The sequence below is a fragment of the Magallana gigas genome, chromosome 5 (genome assembly GCF_963853765.1).
Source record: "Magallana gigas chromosome 5, xbMagGiga1.1, whole genome shotgun sequence".
Lineage (NCBI taxonomy): Eukaryota > Metazoa > Mollusca > Bivalvia > Ostreida > Ostreidae > Magallana > Magallana gigas.
This window is the reverse complement of record NC_088857.1, coordinates 49,243,941-49,267,176: the sequence shown is the minus strand read 5'-3', so window position 1 is coordinate 49,267,176 and position 23,236 is coordinate 49,243,941. Positions and strand designations below refer to the sequence as shown.

General features: G+C 32.8%; 4 protein-coding genes across 5 annotated transcripts; 2 read left to right on the top strand and 2 right to left on the bottom strand.

Moving 5' to 3' along the window:
• The first annotated feature begins 2,341 nt into the window (after positions 1-2,341).
• Positions 2,342-6,037, top strand: LOC105348778 (uncharacterized). The gene is made up of 4 exons (XM_011458345.4): positions 2,342-2,487; positions 2,615-2,721; positions 3,062-3,191; positions 4,350-6,037. Exons 2-4 carry the CDS (start codon positions 2,680-2,682, stop codon positions 4,541-4,543), a joined length of 366 nt encoding a protein of 121 aa, XP_011456647.2. The 5' UTR covers positions 2,342-2,487; positions 2,615-2,679; the 3' UTR covers positions 4,544-6,037.
• A 2,598-nt stretch (positions 6,038-8,635) lies between these two features.
• Positions 8,636-11,928, bottom strand: LOC105348779 (uncharacterized). Its single transcript, XM_011458346.4, has 3 exons — positions 11,768-11,928; positions 10,651-10,702; positions 8,636-9,175 (listed from the first exon to the last, which is right to left on the bottom strand). Exons 1-3 carry the CDS (start codon positions 11,809-11,811, stop codon positions 8,861-8,863), a joined length of 411 nt encoding a protein of 136 aa, XP_011456648.3. The 5' UTR covers positions 11,812-11,928; the 3' UTR covers positions 8,636-8,860.
• Positions 11,929-15,468: 3,540 nt separating this feature from the next.
• On the bottom strand, positions 15,469-17,987 carry LOC105348780 (uncharacterized). Its single transcript, XM_034456832.2, has 4 exons — positions 17,894-17,987; positions 17,604-17,730; positions 17,018-17,179; positions 15,469-16,866 (listed from the first exon to the last, which is right to left on the bottom strand). The coding sequence occupies exons 2-4, from the start codon at positions 17,717-17,719 to the stop codon at positions 15,495-15,497; spliced, it is 1,650 nt and encodes a 549-aa protein (XP_034312723.1). The 5' UTR covers positions 17,720-17,730; positions 17,894-17,987; the 3' UTR covers positions 15,469-15,494.
• A 142-nt stretch (positions 17,988-18,129) lies between these two features.
• Positions 18,130-23,016, top strand: LOC105348781 (probable peptidyl-tRNA hydrolase 2). Of its 2 annotated transcripts, none has more exons than XM_011458351.4 (6): positions 18,130-18,289; positions 19,566-19,698; positions 19,946-20,038; positions 20,299-20,507; positions 21,035-21,149; positions 21,552-23,016. In XM_011458351.4, exons 2-6 carry the CDS (start codon positions 19,606-19,608, stop codon positions 21,636-21,638), a joined length of 597 nt encoding a protein of 198 aa, XP_011456653.1. In that variant the 5' UTR covers positions 18,130-18,289; positions 19,566-19,605; the 3' UTR covers positions 21,639-23,016. The 2 variants fall into 2 exon arrangements, with proteins under 2 accessions (XP_011456653.1, XP_011456654.1); XM_011458352.4 differs by having other exon boundaries at positions 18,138-18,289; positions 19,523-19,698.
• Positions 23,017-23,236: the final 220 nt, after the last annotated feature.

Sequence of the window (23,236 nt, the reverse complement as noted above, 5' to 3'; positions counted from 1 at the left end):
GGGGGGGGGGGGGGGGGGCTCATACTTGTATATGCAACTTTCTAAATTTAGCCAATGGTTTCTGATCCAAAGATGTTCATAAAAAGCTGCATATCCAGCAATAGATATTTTGCCATTGATCAAACGTTTCGTTAAATTACAAATTTGACTGAAGTTAATTCATATAAAGTTTTTAAAATCAAATTATGAATGTGATAAATTACCGAAAACTATCACAATTTACATATACTTTATTTCATTTTACATTGTTCTTCACACCGATGATTTGAGCGCTAAATCTTGATCTTGGAGGGCTAGATTACAATTAAATGGTTTTTTTTTTTTTAAAACAGGGACATAGCATCGGGGGGAGGGGGGCAGGGGGGAGCCTGTATTTTCTCGCAGCAAAACTTTTATTAAATTTACATATAAAAAATTGAATTATCATGGAGAGTTGGCCCCCTCCCAACTTTTTTGGGAGTATGTAAAAATTTGAAATGAAATATCGAAATTAAGACAGAAAAAGAAGTTATCGGTAGACTACACTACCAGAAAATACTAGCCTGAATTTTCTCGCAGCATAGATTTTTGTTAAATTTACATATAAAAAATTGAATTATCATGGAGTTTGTCCCCTCTCCACTTTTTTGGAAGTATTTTATAAAAATTTAAGAAAAAATTAATGATGCTACGTGCCTGTAAGAAGGGGGATTTAAATCGTTCTCTTTTATTGTTAAAAAAGAAAGGATTTTTTTTCATTACACTAATTCTCATTCGTTAATAATTATAAGAAAAAAATTTAGAAGCTAGAGTATGTACAAAGATTCTGAACTAGAATTAATGTTGCGTTCAATTGCTGATAAGAGATCAAACATGGTAGTTGTGTAAATTGTTTTCGTATTCTCTAAGTTGGGAAGCAGATTAGCCTTAGCACATCGATTTGAAAGTGGGCGTGGGGGAGTGGGGAGTGGGGGTGGGGTGCGGATTTACCTGATATCTTTAAAAGCAATAAAAAAGAAAGAAAAGAACAGAAACACTTCATAATTCTTGGAAAACTTAATCCTGATGGAGGAGGGGGGGGGGGGGGGGGGGAGGGGATGTACATGCAATACTAGAATTCTATTATTATAATTATTTTTCAAAAGTTCTAAAATAAAGTTTGGGAGGGGCAGTTCCTTTTAATATGTAAATTTTAGAAAAATGCGTATACATGTATATACTTTAACCATGTTACTCGTTTATCATTATTTGATACATATGTAGGTAATGTATCGAGCTACATGTATGCAAGTGAAGTTTTGGAATTTCACAAGGGTGATGTTATTGAAAAAAATACATTTGGAATATGTTAAAATTATCTTGAAAGTTATAAGAAAAAATACTTCACCATTGCTGGTGTAAAATATTAAGGACGCTTGTCGCTATGTACTCAAAGAAAAATTAGTATTATTAAATTTTGGTGTAAATTTTTAGAATCTGAGAATTGTATAATGTAAAGCATTTTTCAAGGTATGTTTGACAGGCCCGACAAATACCACGACCGTGAATGTTTGATCTACTTAATCATGTTTTACCCTTATATAAAGCTATTAAGTTATGAATTGATTAAATCAAACGCCTGGAACGATAAAACAATGTCAATAATATAAGGCATTTCAGATTTAGAGGGGTTCATGGGGTCCCGACCACTCCTTCTGGAAAATTAAAAAAAAAAAAAATTCACAAACAGTATAGTAAAGTTATTATCCACAGACCCCCTCCCCTTACACACACTCACAAAAGCATTTTATATGATTGATGATGATTAAAATTAAACTCCCTCTTATACACTCAGGTGCCAAAAGTATTTCTTTTTTTCTACCTTATTTTAAAGAGTTGTTTAAAAGTAACCACTTTGCCGATTTTGAAAAGACATGGATTGATAAATTTAGAATTTCTCTACGATTTTGGGCATTATATCTAAATATTTCCAGCTTTCTGTTTCTAGGATTTGATATCAACAATCCAAAGATAGATTTTTCGGCTTGCATATTGCAAAGGATATATAGTAAAGGTCTTTGAGAAAAAGCTTAGTATTGTGTTTAAAATATCAGACTTTACAAAAAGTTGAGTTGTCAAAAAACTATTTCAATATATATCCAGAGCTGTCAATGTATTAAAAGTCTTTTAAATCTGACAAAAAGAAACGCCAGACAAGCTTTTAAAATATAGAAGTCTTGTTTTCAATGAAATATATAGTTAAAAAAAATAACAAAAATCATTTCTATATGTAAGTCTAGTACATTTTCCACAAATATCAAAGAAGATACTGTAACTTTAAAGAACAGACTATAATATGCGCTCACAGAACTTAATCGATACAGACTATAGAAATTATCATCTTTTATCATCCAATGAGCTATCGCGTTACATAAAATTTTAGTGACCTATTTTTACTGCTGCGTAAACAACGTGGCAGTTACTTCAAATGACTATGGTCTGTATTAAACTGACGTTTTCAATTCAAAGGTAAGTTATTTATGACTTTTTCTGTTTAGAGTTTGATAAATTGTTTCTTTATTTTGATCTATTTTCGGAAATTATTCATACACCTGCAAGTTTAGACTGTTGATGCACAGTGCAGCATTTCTTTCAGCAACCACTGACGTTTTGGCGCCCAAGCTTTTAAGAAAAGACAGAACCCAAAACATCTTTGTAAAGATGTCTACCATTATTCAGACCATACAACAGTGTGTATATAAGGCAAGTGAAAATATAATGCCAAAGCAGCAGGTTTATCTTTGCTCATTGCTGATACATATCACCCCCCCCCCCCTTTCTTTATGTTTTCTACCCACACATCCACACATAAATCAATTCAAAAGACTAACCAATGTTGTTATACTGATCATTTTGATGAGAATATTCAACTGGCTAAAATCAGGGGATATTTTGCCAAGTTTTTTAATTCAACTTTAAGAATTTAGTTTCGGATAGTGTGTACCACAGATAAATGTTTCATGCACAAGTAACCCCTTCCTTCCCATTCCTGGTTTTGATGTGATAAACCTAGTACATGATGTATAACTCATATACTCTATAGAGTCCAGCAGAACCAGGTGTTAGTACCGGAGAAGATAATGAACCTGAGCTAGAGAATCTGAAAGCAGAGGTCAGTGAGGAAAATACAGCTGGTCAGTCCAAATGTGATAAAAAGACAGACGAAGTTACAGGTCAGTCAGAGGCCTCTCACATTCTAACTATTTAGTCCATGTATGTTACAACAGTTTTATTCTACAGTTTGTTTTCTTAAGTGTAGATGGTAAAATGAGGTTGCAATTATCCTTTGAACCTTGGACGTGAAAGAAGGCAAATGAGAGTGAGTGAGAGAGAGTGTTTAAAGACTGAGAGTCTGATTGAAAACAAATTTATATCTTAATAATATTTTAAAAATTAAGACTCATGCCTGAACTTTATCTTTCAAGCTATATTTGTATTTGAAGATATATGTCAATTTCAGTAATTTTTAGAAACACTGTCAAATAAACCTTTTGATATTTCCATCAAAATAAACAATAGAATAACTATATTAACTTTTTAAGCCTCTCTTCGAAGAAGGGAGAGCATAGCCATATTGCTTTACTGCTGTCGGTCTGTCCACCAACAGTTTCCTTTTACTTTCTTAGCAGAAGTTGTACATACTGAAATGAAATTTGGTTCATGTATGTGTATTAGTCATAAGAATATCTAGGTTAAGTTTGATTTGGGTACGATTTAGCAATTTTGGACAATGTTTTGCCCATTAGACTTAAAACAATTCCAATTCTTTGCAGTTTCCATTCATTTTCTTTGCAGGGGTTGTACATACTGAAATAAAATTTGGTATATAAATTTATCAGAAGAATATCTAGGTAAAGTTTCATTTTAGGTATGATCAAGCAATTTTGAACAGAGTTGTACCCTTTTGAGGGGAGCATATGTGTTTCACAAACATCGTTAAAATTTGTTTCTTTCACAATTTTCTTCTCAACAATGCAAGTCAATGGGTTTTAAGAATCATCATCTATTAATTAAACTGCAAGATATAAGATTGAAACAATTTTTACTGTTATGAGAATTTTAAAAAACTCTTTTAATGGTGAAAAATTGTACAATTAAAAATTTCTAACAAATTTATATATTTTGAATATGATATACTGTCATCCACATTTACATCTGACAACATATCATACAACATAAGTAATATTCAGGATAAAAAATACATGTGTTAAAAATAATAAAGATTAAACTTTGAACCATGTGCATCCCAAATTTTTGTTGTTTGATTTAATTGTACTTATCATTATACAATGTGAACAACTGATAATAAGCCTTCTCTCCTAACATTGCAGATGAAGGGTCAAAGGGCAACCTCCTGTGGCGGATGTCCTCTGGCTTGTACAGTACAGCGACTGGTGCAGTCGGGTATGGAGTGGGGAGTGTCAAATGGGTGGCTGGAAAAACCTATGATGTGGGGTCGACTGTGGTCAGTCATGTGAAAGTGCCCTCAGTGTCAACATTTAAACGCAAAGATAAGAAAGAGTAAAGGAAAGGGACACAACTCGAGGAGTACTGATAGAAGTACATGTACAATTGTACTTAAACTTTATGTTATATACCGTAATGTTTGTTTCTGATTAAATCCTAGTCTTCGTTGAAAAATAATGCAATTTTTTTTTTTTTCAAGGTGCCATCACTGTATAATTTATTTTATAGACAAGTGATGTTACATCTATACAATCCACTATTGTTAAAAGGGCAATTATTAATTTGTAATTATGCAGACTTTTAAAAGACTTTTTGTATGTGCAATTTTAGTTAATAGGTATATTAGATAGATGAAAAATTATATATCTTTCAGTATTTAATTCAAGTATTTGAGTATTCTACATTTGATTGTGGATATTTGGGTATTGTAAAAAGCAATATTCAAATCTATACATTATCCGTTTTACAATTTCGCATCAACATTTTTTGCTGGGTTAATAGCTTTTGTATATGTTTTTTCTCCTTAGTATTGCAATTGAATATGAAAATTTTGGAATTAAGGACATATTGTGAAATCATTAAAATTTCATGGGCCGAGGTCAATTTTCGTGGATTGCTTAAAATTTACAGGTTCATGGGGATGTAATTTCGTGTATATTCTTATACCTATGAATGGATGTATGACCTAATTTACTAATTCGTGAAGAATGTTAATTCGCAGATGAGAGATACCCACGAATTCCACAAAAATTGAGCCACCACAAAATCTAATGATTCCACAGTAATGCAAAATATGAGTATTTATGTTTAGGTATTTTGATATGGTCTCAGTTTTTTCCATACTTTCTTATGTAATCCCTGGATTTGGTGTCACAAGCAATTGGGATGTTTGAAAGTTTTTTTTTTTAAGTCTCTGTTTGTAAAATGTCATTTTGTTTGATTTTTTTCATTGTTAAACTTGCTGATACTGTATTGTGTGTCATTTGTTTGATATACTGTAGAATTGCTCATGTCTAGGTTGTAATTTTGTCATGGTGTCTGAGTATTTTGACTTAGTAGGGACAATCAATCTAATGATGCATAATATATTTATTTATTCTACAAAAGAAATACACCTACATGATAGAGAAATGTAATTATGAATCATTGTTATGTAATGTGCCAATTCACCCATTGAAAAGTTGTCTTCCATCACAGTATTTTTCTATATATATATATATGTTTCCAGGTTGTGGTGAAACCGGTCAGAATTGAAATATATTGAGTACATGTAAAACATATTCTTTAAGCCATATGTACTCACAATGTTGATATATTTGCTATAAAAACACAATTATTGTTGCAAGCATTATTACTTTGATCTGATTCTAGTGTTAAGTAGTCAGTGTCAGTAAGGAAAGAGTCCTCATTTACAGTGTATTATTTTATCTGTTGTGGTCGGAAGACAAGAGAAAACAATGTACAGTATGATTTTCTATCAGAATGTTTTATTTGTCTCAATGTAAAAGTTTATGTCCCTGTGAAATTTGTTGAAATAAAGTTTAAGAATGCATTGCAGTGTTTGTAGTGAGTGTTTTATGGATTATTAAAGCTGACATGAATTCATAAATACGCATTATTTCCCTTTTATCTACGACTACCGCCATATTAGTTGTCGATTTCTATTGTTCTGCTCATCGCTACACACCCCCTATATAAAGCCGAAAGCAGTATTCATGCTTCACCGCATTCAGGTATTTCATTCACCCGAAAACGTTACCTTGGACAAAAAGACGCGAAGAAACGCGTTTTGAAAAAAAATAATATGACAACCACTGCACTGGCAAGGAATATCCAATGAACGAAGAAACAAGACAAACTGAAATCCAGACACAGATACTTCAAAAATCCTCGATAATTGTAGACCATTTTCCTGTGTATGTTATAACATTGCACATGCGCAATCACACACTGTGGCAGATCGAGCTTTGTCAATGATCGCATGGATTTTTTTTTTAGAAAGCGATGGAAACGATGTTACGTTTTTACTTTCTTGGATTTACTATCATTCATCTACTGTTTTGGATGGAATATCGCCAGTGGTTTTCAAAAAGATGCAGACGTTATGCACTCTGTATGAACGACATACGTGTTCGATATGCATGTGAAGTAAGGCAGCACTATTTGTGCAAAATAGTACGGATACCTTGGAAATTCTTTCAAAGAATAAATATATTTTGTATTTTGTTGATTGCTGTTTTATTTATTCTTTATTACTACATTGTACTACAATATGCAGTTCATGCATTTAGAAGTCCGTGCAACGTGAATGCCTCGATCGGAAAGCAACCGACCGTAACATTCTCGACCGGTATATACATACCCCAGTGGCAGTAGAGGAGCGATCAAAACTAATATGGCGACCAAACGCTTTTATGAATTCATGTCAGCTTTAAGTATTTTGAAAGCTAGCAAGTATATATATACACAAGATTGGTTGAAGCTCTTCATAAACAATTATTTATGTATGAAATATTTTTTGCAAGTTTTTTTTCATGATTTCTTATTTTCTATAAATACAATTATTGAAACATACTTGGTATAATAGTTTAATTTATGGAACATCGAGTTTTGCTGGTGTAAACTATCACAGATTAATCCATCCACAAAATTATTAGATATAAAACTGCCGTGTAAAGAACATTGTTTGCAACACTTGTGATCGTTAAAAAATTGTGTTTAGACACATAATGAATAACTTATTAGTACATGATAATTGACCTAGATAAAAATCTCAGATTTTAATAAATTGATGGAGGTCACCTCCAGACCACAGGGAACATAGTTTGAAAACCTAAAAAATAAAAAAATACCACAAACTAAGTTTTTTTGGCAAATGTTTTTATTGGTTCTGACCAAGTGTGTGTCATCCCTCTCCCACCCTCATTTTTTACTCTTTTAAAGTCTTCATTGTAAATGAGTGTAATGAATAATATTTGTTAATGCTTTTGGCCATACAGCCCGAGGCTATGTTAGTTAACAATATTAGATCCACAATATCTTCACACGTTACATTCAGTAAGTACATGTATCTTTACTACTATATTCAAATACATCTAATAGACTCGAATTTTTGGGCTTTAATTAATACCGATAAATCGGAAGAGTACTGTCTTTTGTTTTATATATTTTTAACATCATTGGTACTTGAAGATTACCAATTTGTTTTTATTTTTTCTCAATTAAGCTTCGCTAATTAATAATCAACGAAAATTCCTCAAAAGATCCCGGAATTCATCTTGATTTTTCGGATTTTACAATCTTGCGCGTGCGCAATGCATTCACGCTAACGGGATCTTTAGTTTATGTTTCCACAATATCATATTTCTATGAAACTCAGAAACAATAATACACATACATGTATATTTTCATTAAATTGGAAATTTTCTTTATATTCTGTTCATATAATTATATTCATATTATATATTATAAAATAACAATTAAACATATCAACTTAGTACTTACTTTTGTCTTCGTGATGGCAAAATAATATTTGATTCCATGCAAAAAATTCACATTTTATTTTTAGGAGAGTGAAGATAGAATGTTTTATCGTTAAAATGATAAATGTCCTACGGACCTGGTTTAACGATAGAATGCGTACCATGTATTGTCTCTGTAGCAAAGAAAGTACGTGTACGTTGGTGAAAAGGTGTTGAATTCTTCCATTATATGGATTAAAATTTTAGATGAAAGGTATTTACAGTCTCAAGAAGGTTTATTATGATTAATTTGACTGTTATTTTCAATGCAACTTCAATTTTCTGTTAATTACAGGTATATGGGAGGCATTCTAACTGTGGTGAGGGCCATTCTTGAGACACCGTCACGGTTACATGTCGATTATTCTACCCAAGTAAAGTGTAGTGAAATTAATAGCATTATTGTAGGCTTATAGCTTTGTTATATAAATTTCAACAATACGGTGTGTCGGTTATATCTATTTTGTAAATGTACGATATGCAATGTCAACCCGTGCACGCACGGGTCAAAGTCTAGTACTATTTAAATTAACAAAAGTTGAATCGAGTGTGACTGTAGTTATGGAAACCCACTTCAGTCAGATTGCTGTGTCATGCATTACAGAAAGTACAATATAAAACAGTAGCAGATATGGATGATTTAATAATAAATTACTAACAGACAAATAAATTAATTATTCATTGCACACGGATATATGTAATACTGGAGGCGGCAATGTATTGCATGAGAACATCTACGTGAAGCCTGAACGTTACTAGGTAATTTTCAGCATGATTGAAACACACCGATCGATCGCTATCAAATAGTCTGGTAGGATGATAATGTGTTTTCCCTCTCTCTGATCTTGAATATTTCAATACATACGACCAGTACTTAAATCAATCGCAGGCTTTCGTTCCAGAATTTCTGATTCGTAATTATTTCTAAGTGGCTGGGTATATGAATATCCTGGTTCCGGTTCACTGAACTCCGGAAGTGGGGTGTTCTGACCGGGCGTAGACGTGTCAGGGGTCATTTGTCCGTTCTCGTACCGTTGGACGTTCTGTCGGTATTTGGGTTGCTCCCATGGCCAGGGTTTTCTGGGTAGTGGCTGAGACTTGGGTGGGTCTACGTTTTCGGATAGCCATTCGGGGTGAACAATGAAGTAGGCTTTTGAGGAGAATGCATTCTAAATAAAAGAAGACGTGTCTATATAGATTCATATCAATATTATAATAGACTTGATTACATTAGCTATGATGCAGAACTTTGCTTCTCCTTCAATCATCGGCAGGAGAAAGTTATGACTATGTTGCGATTGATTATAAAGCAAATACATGTACCGAAGAATATTTAATTTTCTATATTAATTTACTATTATACATGTAACGAGGCTCTTTGGTCGTGTATTTCATTATATTTTGACATCCGTACAATAGTTTGAATTTGAGATACAAGGTGAAATGTCGGGAAATGGTGGACTAAGCAAAATTTTCTGACACTTGAAGTGTCTAAACATGATTTGATGCCTCATGTATACATGATGAAAGAAGATGGGGGAATAAGATGACGCAAATGCCCATTCAGTTTAGTAGTGAAATACAATTTTGAATTTATTTTACCCCAATTAAATCTATTCAAATATATTATAATACAACTTTGCAAAAGCAAAATTTCTAACTATAGTCAGTTTTTAATATATATTAGAAAAAAAAAATATCGTCGGAAACCCTAGATATATAAGGTTAGCTTATGCCAGAAACTCTAACCACTGAGCCATTTCAGACACAACAAAGTGGGCTTTTTAAATATTATGTGTGACTAAGGCCACGAACTACCGGACTTGTATTATTTTTTTCGAAACGTTAAAATGTTGGGATACAAAATGATATATTTAATGTATAGTGGGTCATCTCTTCACGTTTTTGTTGATTGAAATCAATTTGTTTTTCAATAGACCTTAATTATATTATGAGAAAAATATGGAGCACAGACCCACTCTATAAAAGAAAATGCCTTGAAGTTCTCAAAAATGACATTATTTGCAGGTTTTGATACGTATACGCCTGTTTGAGTCAACATATTCCAAGTATTGAACATACCTACGGGTTAAAAATCAATGATTCGTTAAATATATATTGTTTTAAATGATTTTAAAAAAACCCCATCAGATTTATTGATACTTTAATTTTTCAGTAGCCTGTCCGACCGCGTATGGGCATTTTACACGCCTTATCCACCCATCTTCTTTCCCAGGCATCTGCTGTTATTTATTTTCTCGATTTGAAAAAATATACATGTATACTCAGTCATTCGATCAGTACCCCTACCGAAAAATAGGGGTATATTTTTTTCATTACGAGAGAAATAAATAAAGTCAGGTATCTGATAGTGTGTGAAATCATTAGGAAAGGCTGACAATGAGGTTACAAAATACACGAAATCTCGATTGAGACATGTCTTCTAACCAACTTTAAAAGATCAAAATACATGTATAACTGATACGAATAAATCTATGACAGTTTTATATCCTTTTCTTTTTGTAAGTAGGTTATGGTAAGAGATTTGGAGTTAACCATTCTTAGCACAAACATACAGTCTGTACTTCGTTTTATTTATTTTGATAACTTTAAAAAAGGGGGGAAAAAAGAAACCTCTACTTACGCCAAACAAGCTATCCTGATGACTGTAATCTTGTACAGCGGGCTTCAGCTCTCTGGAAACAATTGAATAGTGAATCAAATCATTTTTTTGTTCTCTCTCTCTCTCTCTCTCTCTCTCTCTCTCTCTCTCTCTCTCTCATATACGAATGCGTTTTAATTTTAACTTTTAAGCTTGTGTACATTACGTTAACTTTCCAAAGTCAAATATAATCAATCAACTGGTGGCATGTTTCCTCTGTTAGATATCTGGAGCGTCTTGTTTTAAATCTGTGTCATACCTTCAAGAACTTAACACTTTGAAATCATTGATCTTAGATTTTATTCAACATGCCAATCAAAATGGCAAAACTGATTAAAGTTGTGTTATGAAACACCATTAGTTTTTTAGCCCACCGATACAAGCATAAAAGAAGGCAGAATGAGATCAAATTTGGGTTAGAAGTTTCCCCTACTAATCTCCTAGCGCTGTTTTAACAACATGTTAGCAATCAATACCAAGGAATTGAAATTTTTGGAGCTTTTATCTGCGCCAATGCTGTTCTTTTCTCGGAGGACAAATCGGAACGCCAAGCGTAAACTTTTCATTAAATCGTATAGCTTTAAAATCTGTTTTAATAGTTTATTCCTTCATTCAAAAGTTTTATATATAGGTTAACTTTTTTAAATGGAAGGGCATGTTCATCTTAACATTTACAAACAACGCGAGTTTCTCAATGGAGCATCAAAGAAAACTTTTAAATTCCAAAATCATAATGGCAAACTTTTGCCCTACAAGTAATTTTCTTCCAAATGTTGATATAACCCATTATGCATGTGTATTTAAGTACAAGATTTTTAATTTTTATTTCATTAATAGTTCTTCCTAACGACGGCTTATTATAAAGCGCTAGATCGGATAAGGGCACTTTAAAAAAAAGGCGAACAGTATAGAAGCATTTAGCTCGTTCCAGATAACATCGTATTGATATACAGGAGATATATTTAATCAAAGTTATTCGGTTAAATTAAACTAAAAAAGGGGATTTTAAGAAAACTCAATGAAAGACATCCCAATTTTCTGTAATAAATACACATTTAGAAATATTGATTTAAAAAAAAATGCATTTGAATTTTCTTACTCTGCAATCTTTGCCTTCTCCGCGGGTTCCACGTCCTGTGTCATCGTCGAGATTTCTACGATAAATAAATTCCCAGACGATGGAACTACTTTCAAAGACAACCTGTTTCCCCGCGCGTCTCGGTGAGCAGACGGTAACTAGGATTGCGTATATTCGGTAGCTTACACCTGGGGGTATTTAAAGACCAAGTGTATATATCAAGCCTACTAATCGTCTATGTAGCCTTTTGTTAATCTAGACAAATGAATTATACATATATAGGTAATGCATCCAAGTACCGCCGATCAATACCATTAGATTTAAAGAGTTATTACTCGTTTAATCAATATTTAGTTATCAAAATAATTAAATTCATAAACAATTTTGTGTATTTAAAGAGGTTTCATTTTTAGATCTTCATGATAATATACGTAATTGTGTAAATAATATTCCAGATTGGGGTATTTGGTGGTCCCCTTGAAACAAACCCCTGCTGCGACAAGTTGTATTACGAGTTTTGTTTTTGTCTTTATTACTTTCTATTGCAAAACGATTTGACTGTAATTCTTGCATAATGTTACTAACAACTGCTCGACATCTGTGACAGTGATAGTTTAGTTCCTTGCCTTTGTGTAAATCCCTAGTGTTCAACCCCCCACCCCAACCTTGCGTATACATCGACTGAATTTATACTCCAAGTATTTGAATTATTGCTCTTCATTCACGTACACAAATATTTTTTTCCAGTTCTTAAGAACGCCGATTGCTGTTCATAATTCTCCAACTAAACCGAACAAATACATTTTATGTAATTTATCCGGGAAAGTACATGTACATATAATAAGTAATGCTTACGTACAGAGATGATATTCTATATTTTATTTTATAAATATATGTCACATTTTCGCGATTTTTAAAAAAACAATTTAACTTTTAATTACATAGAAAACACAAAATGCGCAGATGACGTCAAACCATTTTTAAAAATATAATTGCCTCTTGCTTGCTTGAAAGGTACAAGTCGACATTATAATTAGGAGAGGAACACGTAAGTTGCAAGAACTTGTTTCCATTCCCCTTGTGTAATTACACAATAAAAATATGTTCAAATCAAATCACAAGTCGACAATAACGGTAGTTTATATATATAGTTTTACTTTCTTCAAATGAATAACGTGAGATTCAAAGAGAGATTGTTATTGTACAAAGTAAGAGGCTTTTTATGGTGGACTGGGAAGGTATCGATAGGTGCAGAAAAATTGTACATACCGCTAACCCGCATGCGCAATCTAACTAAAATCACTTAGAAATGCTCCTCTATCATAAGCTATTTTTATGGTGGCATATCTCTGCCCCTTGTGTGCAAGTTATTTTTCTACCAAATATGTCGACATGCAAGATAAATATGTGACATGCAAGATAATTATGTCAACATGCAACATATTAATAAGTTGCATGTTGACATTAATAGGTAGCGTATCTAGCATCTTAGATGTCACATGTTGGTGATATTGGAGATTTCTTAAAAGTCTTATTTGATTGCAGTTTTCTTACGTGTCAACATAGTTATGTTGCATGTTGACATAACTATCTTGCATGTCAACATCTTTATCTTGCATGTTGACAAAATTAATAGAAAAATAACTTGCACAGAAGGGGCAGAGATATGCCACCATAATTTGTATGATTGTAGAAATGTTTTAAGATTCTGCACGTGTTTTACAGAGTATGCTTAAATGCAATTGAAAATATCAGAATTGCAATTAGAGTGCCCCATTGTATAAGAGTACATTTATCTTTAATTTATAATAAATGAATAACAAAATACTAGTATTCAATTTTAACTATTTGAAATTACAAATGTATTTGATTATGGTAGTTTTTAGAACTAAGAAAAATGGTATGGATAAAATAAAAAAAATATGTGCAGTTATTGAATGTATAGTGTGATGTATTGGAGCCAGATCAAGAAACAAGAGGCCCATGGGCCACATCGCTCACCTGAGGAACAATAGGTATAATAAAATCAGCTTAATGGAGTCATGATACAAACAATCTGGACAATGTACAATAATACATGTAGATCCTGTATAAATAAAATCCATTTTCCCCCCTGGATATTCTTATGTTTATAATCATTAGTCCCTTTTCTAACAGGATGATTTTATAGTCATATCCCATGATGAGTATTTCAGTTCTCAAAAAGATCCTTAATAATTGTTTATCTATGGGATATAAAGCTACATCAAACTCTGAACCTTCTTGTGAGGCCGAAGAATTGTCCTGGAGCCAAAGTCTTAACAATTATAAAGAATCATCTGGCTGATTAGTTTCTGAGAAGATTTTAAAAGTTTTACTCTATATATTCCTATCTAAAACTTTAACCCCCCCCCCCCCCCATGTGGCTCCACCCTACCCACAGGGATCATGATTTTCACAACTTTGAATCTACACTACCTGAGGATACTTCCATTCAAGTTTCAGCTTTCCTGGCTGATTAGTTTCTGAGAAGAAGATTTTTAAATATTTACTCTATATATTCCAATGTAAAACTTCGACCCTCCATTGTGCCCCACCCTACACCCGGGGTTCATGATTTTCACAACTTTGAATCTACACTTCTTGAGGATAATTCCACACAAGTTTCAGCTTTCCTGGCTGATTATTTTCTGAGAAGAAGATTTTTAAAGATTTACTCTATATTATATATTCCTATGTAAAACTTCGACCCCCATTGTGGCCCCACCCTACCCCCGGGGGCCATGAATTTCACAACTTTGAATCTACACTACCTGAGGATGCTTCCACACAAGTTTCAGCTTTCCTGGCTTTATGATTCTTGAGAAGAAGATTTTTGAAAATTTCTCGAAATTTTTCATTAATTTCTAATTATCTCCCCTTGAAAACAGGTGTGGCCCTTAATTTTAACAACTTTGAATCCCTTTTGTCTAAGGATGATTTGTGCCAAGTTTGGTTGAAATTGGCCAAGTAGTTCTTGAGAAGATGTTGAAAATGTGAAAAGTTTACGGACAGACGGACGACTGACAAAATGTGATCAGAATAGCTCACTTGAGCTTTCAGATCAGGTGAGCTAAAAATCTTTTAAGGTACACATAACAAAAAGAAATTAAATCAACACATTTTACTTTATGTATTATCAAAAGACAAAAGTGAAAAATTTTCACTATAAAATACTCATAAAAAACCTTATTTGTATATAAAAAAAAATCATCTTCTGTGAATGCGTAAAATATCCTGGTGGCATTACCACTCTCAAAAATTATGTGTACATTAAAATGATTTTCATAATTGAAAAAACCTTCTTCACTCTTGTTACAATGTTTCTTATTATATAAATAGTGCCTGTTTGGGAGGGTAACAGTTGAAATTGACACCCCGAGAAAACCATTGTCAACCGACGCGAAGCGGAGGTTGACAATGGTTTTCGAGGGGTGTCAATTTCAACTGTTATCCTCCCAAACAGGCACTATTTATTTTGTTATACTGAATGTCTTTTTAAAAATTTTTAAGAAAATTGTACTGCTTTTATATAGGAATAACGTGAATTCTACAGCGAACCGTACGCGCATAATTTTCGCGCATGTAACATTTTTTAATGTTACCCGTTGCCAAGTGCGTTGCTAACGCTGAGGGTAATAGTAAATATTATTAACTGCGTCTTAACCAATCAGATTTCAGTATTTAACATGAAAGTATAACAATAGTAAATATGTAATGAACAAAATATTCATTCGTCTTTAAATAACTTTTTTACAAGATAAGGGGAAAGTGTGGACTTTTTCAGTGTAGTCTGTTTTGGCGTAGATTCAAATATATCTGGTGATATACATTCGGTGGAATTACTGATGTCATTGTTTGATGGGCTTGCTGAAATCACAGAATGATCACAGCTCATGTCAGAGAAAAGCAATGGTGACTCTCCATCACTGGGGGAATATGTAAAAACTAGGTCACATTTGCTATCATCATGTGATTGGTCTGGAGCAATATTTGGTAGGGGTTTCAGCTTTTTCCTGAGGAGACCTAAATATTTGGAGGAAGAAAGTCTTTTCCCTTTGTCATGCTTAGAACTGGCTGCTGATCTGATGTTGAATATAGGACTTGGAGTGAAAATCTCCTGAGAAAACAAAACGCTACAGTTTCTTACTTCACTATTGGAGAAGTGTTTGTTTTCCTCCTGAATATTCAGCTGAGCAGTAAAGGTATGCTTTGGATTATTTGAAGTAAATTTATCCAGTTTTTCACACTCGGAAAAGGGTGGGATGTTAAATGAACTTTGAGATCCAAATTCTGTGGAATCAAACAGATCACATGAGGTGGTATCTGTCACAAAATCAATGTCTTCTCCTTTGTTATTGTCCTTCTGTGCAACAGGGAACAAGTGTTCCTTATCATCACAGAAATTCAATTCCACATGCCATGTTTCTGGTGGTCTAGCTTGATGGTCATTCAGATAGTTTTTCTGATTATCAGGGTCATTAGACAACTGGGGAGAAAACACTAGATCATTTGTCTCATTTGACCGTTGTACAAAATTTAATCCAAAACCCCCTCCAGATTTTTTGCTGGATGCCTGACCAGTTGATTCATCTTGGTCTGGTTTTAAGCTTCTTATGCTGGCATGCTTCTTAATGATTTTAGAATCTACACAGCTCCCATGATGTGTAAAGTCACAGCTCAATTCGACGGTTGGTTGGCTAAATGTTGAAAACCCAGAGGCTTCTTCCTGAGTTAAATTTTCTGACACAAGTGACCCATAACTCAGGAATGTTTTCTTTTCTGAAACACAGCTTTTAACACAAGAGTTATCCTGTTTTAAAACAGACCTTATGATGGAAGACACATCAGTTTTGGTTTTTCCAACAACAGGGATAATTTGATTTGCAACAAGTGAAACTCTGTCTATTTCTTGTGTGGAGGTAAGACTGTCATAGTCACAGTTGTGGTTCACAACTTCTATTAGGCGAAGAGGTCTTTCTCTATTACACACTGATGATTTTATTCCAAGATAAAAAGAGTTTCCAACAAAGACCTCCTGCACTGCCTCAAGCACAATTTGTTCGGCATTGTTTTGTTCTTTGATTAATTTCATCAGGTTTCTGAAAAATATATTTTAGGGTAAGCTTCACATGTTATCTCAAAAGATGTGTACATTTGTTGATGTTCATTAGAAATCCAAATTACAAAAATTTACACAATTTGTCTTGTGTCAAATATTATATGGTTAGAATATAAAAAAGCAATTCTAACCTGTGAAATTTATAAGCACTATCTCCAAAGTACTGGTCCAGAGTTGCTCCAAAAACACAAACATTGCAGACAGCAGAAGCATCGCTGACTCTTAAGGAGATACGAAACCTCCATGTTACCTTTTCTTTAGAGTAAGTCAAATCACATTTGAAACAAATCCACCTGTAGTAATGGACATTAGCACTAAATAAATGTATTGATAAAAATATAGCACCATGTTAATCAAAGATATTTTTTCAAAGTTAAATCTCATGCTAGTACATGCACATATATTTCAGACATCAACATGAATGGCACAGATGCTCAGTGGTAGAGTGTTGCTTTATGATAAGCAGGTTGCAGGTTCAAATCCTGAACAAAACTATTAAACATAAAAAAGTTGACCAATTTTAACAGCCTCTACTAATGTTACATCATAATGTAGACAGAGCGCATGGCCTGTAATGAAATGAATGGATAGGTAGATCTAACTGTGCATAATGAATCTACATACCAGGTATGTGAATAATGACAGTGAAAATATGATTGTGTAATTGACTTCGCCTTCTTAACGTTCACAGTGTAAACATCAAATAGACAACCTTACCTTAATTCTATATCTTCAGTTAATTTTGAGTAACACCTGTCACAGCTTGGGTATAAAAACTGCGAGTCGTTGATATCAAGAGCAGTGACCAGTACCAGGCTACAGACATCTGTCATTCCCTAACAGTCTAAGAACATTAAGATGTTAATTTTTTTTATTGAGTTCAACTGTTTTTCTTCTTTAAACTTGATGGTTTCAACTACAAAATATCTACAATTTTCCACAATCTCTGCATTTTTGAAAATTTCATGTTTTCACTCACTGGTCTCTTAAAATAAGTAATCATTTACCGTAAAACTGAGGCTTACACTCAACAAATTTTTTTTTAATGCATGCAGGAAACTACAATGTAAGGCTAATCCAAATACCACAAACCGTAACTTCAAAATTTCCGGATTGATATATTGCAACGCAAATTTTGAAAAATTCGTTGTTTTATGTCTGTAATTATTCTGACAATATAATTCAAGTTTTATCTGTTATATCTGAAGGAATATAATAGATGCATTTGAATGGAATTTTTAAAGAAAATTGTTATATGGTTTGATTAGCTCGGGATCGAAATTCACATTTCAACCTCACATTTTCTCATCATCGTGAGAAAGAAAACCAAGTGGACATTTCCGATTTCGGGTTTTTCACGCGGTTTATTTTACACCGATTTCTTATGCAGGTGTAGATTATAGGTTTGTATTTTCGAAATTGAGATTTGTTAACTAATCATGACAATTAATGAATAGTTTTTGGCCTACACGTCATTATGCAGACACAAGTGTTGGCGAGGCTCAATAATAAACATTTAGAAAATCGAATATATATGGCAGATGTATGCTTATAATATATACTGGTGTCTCATAATATCGCGGTACTTATTTTTTTCCCTAAAAAAAGATATAACCAAGTTACCAAGTTATCATTTTCAAATGTCATTGATGCTGTTCAAAAAAGCTTGTATTAGACTAGCTTTTCTGAGAAACATCAATTTCCAATCTTACGTAGTTTATTTTGGGTGCTATTTTTAAATCACAAGTCTTATTCACCTTTAAAATTAGAGAGTTCCATTGTATCGCGGCATTGGAAATCTGGAAGCCTGGTTCAGTTATAACAGACAGGTTTTATTTTTATAAAATAAAATATGATTCTTCATGAAAGCAAGGTCACTTATACTGGTTAGGGAATGAAGAATACATTCTATTATGCTTATATTTAGGGTTTTTTCATCAGATACATTGCGGACTTATGAATTTGCTTTCTCTCCGGAAATTTTTTTTATTTCCGAGAAAAATTATTTGCCGATATATTTGACAACTTTCTTTGCACTCATCCTGAAGTTGGTGCATGAACTCCTTGTGGAAAATCGCGGGAAAAAACGGGAATCCTATTTTTTAGAACATACCGCGATACAATGGAACCCGCGATATAATGAGAAGAGAGTATATAGATTTTACAGTGCAAATGTTAGGGTATGGGGGATCTAATGCTTGGTTATATTAATATTGCAGCCGTTTTGCTAATAAACATTTTAAAATAGTTGAGTGTACTATTCTAATGATCAAGAGGTATATGTGGAATCATCAAGTTCTTCCAGATGAAGTGCAGCCTAGAACTGTGATCGATGATAAACTAATATGTACATTGTACTCATTCTAGTTATCCAGTTAATGGCAGAAAACAGTTTTAAACACACAATATAAAGTGACAGTGTGTTGGCACTTGAAACTGTGCTTGTATAATGTATAACTACGCTACAAATGTCCCATTCGAACCTCTTTTTAATGTACAAGATTTGAGAAAAAACAATAGGAGACACTGTACCTGCTGTTTTATTTTTTGTATTGTTTATGCATATTGCATTTATACTTCAAAAGAATTTTACTAAATAATATATAAAATAATTATACAGTGTGATTTGTATTCAGTGTTGCTCAGCATTTCTTTTCAACCTCTCTTCCTCCTTACCAGAGAGTAAACAGAGAACTAGCTACACAACAATACACCGAAAATGGATACAGCTTCGGATGGGGCTTTTCAACCAAAAGAAGAACTCTTAACTATTCTTACTTCCCTTGGGTTTTCTCGCAATGCTTCCATCAAGGTAACAAACAACAAATTAAACAAGAGACATATATCATATGTAATATATTTTTAGAGACAATTTGATGCATTTAAACTCTTTTATTGGATTTCAATTTCAATCATCTGATACATGTGGCAAAATTCATTATTATGTGAGGACTAATTGATTTTTTTTTGGCAGCTGCTACTTGCACCTCTGTTCAGTTAATGATTGAAATGTACATTGTGTAGTTAATGGAGACATCTTGCCTCTCTTTATTTCACAGGCTCTGTATTACACAGGAAATAGCAATGCTGACCTAGCTGCAGCCTGGGTCATAGAAAACCAGCACAGGAGCAATATTGATGCCCCTCTGAATGTAAGCAGGGCGATTGTGAAATGCTGGTGTCTACTTTTATATCAGTCATATAGAATAAAAAAACAATGTTCTTGGCATCTCAGTTTCAATTGTTATACACCAGTACAAGCATCCTTCAGCAACATCAAACAGGAATAATAAAAGGTTTCATATTTAAGAAAGAGAATTCTCAATAAAGGACATTACTTAAAAGTTTTAATGCCTATTGTGAGGTCTCAAAAGGGACAAAATATAGCTTACAATGCTTTATGTTTTGACAGGAGGATGAGTCTGATGTCAGTGATGAAGCGGAATACTTACCAGAAGGAGTAGACTTCTATAAAATGGTGTTTATAGTCAATGCTGAGCTCAACATGGGGGTGGGTAAAACTGCTGCTCAGGTGGCTCATGCTGCCTTGGGTTTACACCGCACTCTGCTGGACGACCCCCAGAAGTTTGGACAGATGCTCATGAGCTGGGAACAGTTTGGGTAAGGTTTGCTGCCTCTTATATACACAGGATTGCTATGTTTGAAATGTTTATGTGAAAGCTACAAGAGGTACAAAATCATATTGTGAATTTTAATATATTTTGTAGTACCATATTTTATGCCTTGTTGTTTCTTCATTTCTACAAAAGAATTTTTATGTAAAACAATCAAACTTCTAGTTACCGGTACTAATGATAAATTATTATCAATTATAAATGACTTCAAAATTTAATCAGTATTTTAAAGAGTCATTTGAATTTTATTGTGTTTTTTTTTCCATATTCAGTAAAGAGATTTACTTTTGGTCATTATATGATAGAAAAAAAGAATATTTTAAAACTTTCTTTAATGAAATATCGATTACATTGAAGCATATTTGAAAGATAATTTTGAATCACTTTTTATAAAACTGTAGCCTTGAATAGTATCTGCAGTTTAAAAATGAATTTCTTTATTTGAAATTGTCATGTTTAAATATTTTCTAATTTGAACTACTTTTTTTGACAAACTTTTTTTTATTGTTGTAGAGAAACCAAGATAGTAACTAAGGGAGATAATGTAGCACAGCTAATGACCCTGGCTGAAAAAGCCTCCAGTTTAGGACTACCGCATTACATTGTTCACGACGCAGGAAAAACACAGGTAAGAGATAATACAATCAGAATTTTTAATGGGGTATAGGGATAGGGGCAATATTATTTGGAAATTGAAGTAGATTTATTTATATACCAATATATGAGTTCTGCTTCACTAGATATTGAAAAGTACATAAACCTGTATGATTTGGGTCATCTTGTTTTATCTATGTATCATTGCCTTGTTCTTCAAAGATAAAAAGGACATGAAAAGTGCAAATATTTTTCCTTTGTATCAAATTTGCAAATATTGACTCTTTTATATTGATAACAACTTTTTTAACAAGGTGACATGTCAGCTTTGGCACAGTCATCGCTATAGAAGAAGCAGAAAAGACCTTTTTTTCTTCCTTGAAGCATGACACACTTTGAAAAGAAAAGAATTCACATTCTAAGTTAATTTTTACAGATTGCTGCAGGATCTACAACTGTGTTAGCTATTATGGGTAAATTAGATGTGGTGGATTCCATAACAGGGTCACTTTCACTTCTATAACCAAACGAGAGAGACATAGTGGAGCTATTTCTGGTTACTTTGGATGCAGGGAATCTCAGAGGTTGAAGATTGCATATGGCCTACACCTACATGTCTGCTTTAAAATAAAACTTTTTAAAAATATTTTTCGGGGGCTTGGGGAAAAGTGATCTTTTTTCCATTAATTTTATTAATGTTATTATATTTCCTTTTTACCCTATTGTTAACCTTATTTGTATGATGTCCAATTTTCAAGAATTGGCAGTTTCGGTTTTATTTTATTGGTGATTTTAGATAACCATCTAAAAATAAATTGCCACAATTTACTTCAAGCCAGTTGTTCCAATATGCACATTCACAGCACTTAATTACAGCCTAGTGAACATTGTGATTCTCAAATTGCTTGATGTGCTACCCTATTATATTGGAGGTGATTAAACGTTGCCATATTGATAAGAATATATCTGTAATTTTTGCTCTGAGCAGCTTTTTTTATGTCCTTAAGATCAAAGGTCAAGGGACATTTTTTTTTTTAGTCTGTAAACTTGTACATGTTTGTCTATTCACTTTATTTAATTATGAGTCCTGTAAATTTATACCTAGCCACATCTTTTTGAATTATAAAAGTATTTGGTCAGATAAAAAGGTCTTGATCATAGGTAACTGTCAGTGAAGGGTACAAGTCACATACAGAGGTCAAAGGTACAATTTGCCTCCTTTGGACTTTGTTATTTTTGGGCACATGATGTTTCAAAAAGACATTTTGAATTGATATATTTTCTGATATTGTAATACATGTACCATAGGAACAAATTGTATACAGAGTTATTCATCTTCCACCAATGAAAAAGTTTTCTACATGCATTGTAAAATCGCAATGCAAATGTTGATATGAGATAAATGTAATACATAATTGAATATTTTTGTGTCAATTAAAAAATTGAGGTGTAGGATGTGTAGATAAATAGATTTTTCCCCTTTGTTAATTATTATTTGATGTACATGTAGGTAAATTTAGCATTGACCTAAGCTACACAAACATAAACCTTTAGCACAGTAAAACTGGCGATTAGACGTGCATGATTATGATAAATATATGATTTTTTATAAAATGCTAAGGGATTGAAATGTTGAGTATATTGATATTAGGGCCTGGTATTATGAAGTATTATTTTAATTTGCATTGACTTTAAATTGACTTTAAAGCAACTTTAATTTATTCTTAATGTTGATAGTATGACTTTAAGTCTACAATGCTTAATGTATTAATCACTGCTTATAAGTTTGTTGCCATTGTTAATTGACAGTACTGATCATTCTGTATCTGATGATTTATTTTTAAGATATATTTAAGCTGTCTTTATATGCAAATAAAAAATGTCATATAAACAAAAAAAAATTGTGCATGTAATTGTCATTATGGTTACAGGATCTAGGGATTCTCTTTAAGCTTTATATTATACTTTTACGTACTCAAAGATGAACGGTGTGGACTGAACATACAAAAATTGGGGATGAAGGAGGGGTGAAAAGTTTAATATAGTAACATATTGGGAGTATCTTTAACATTTCTATCCCAAGATATACACTGCTTTTATTATTGGTATGATTTGTCATAT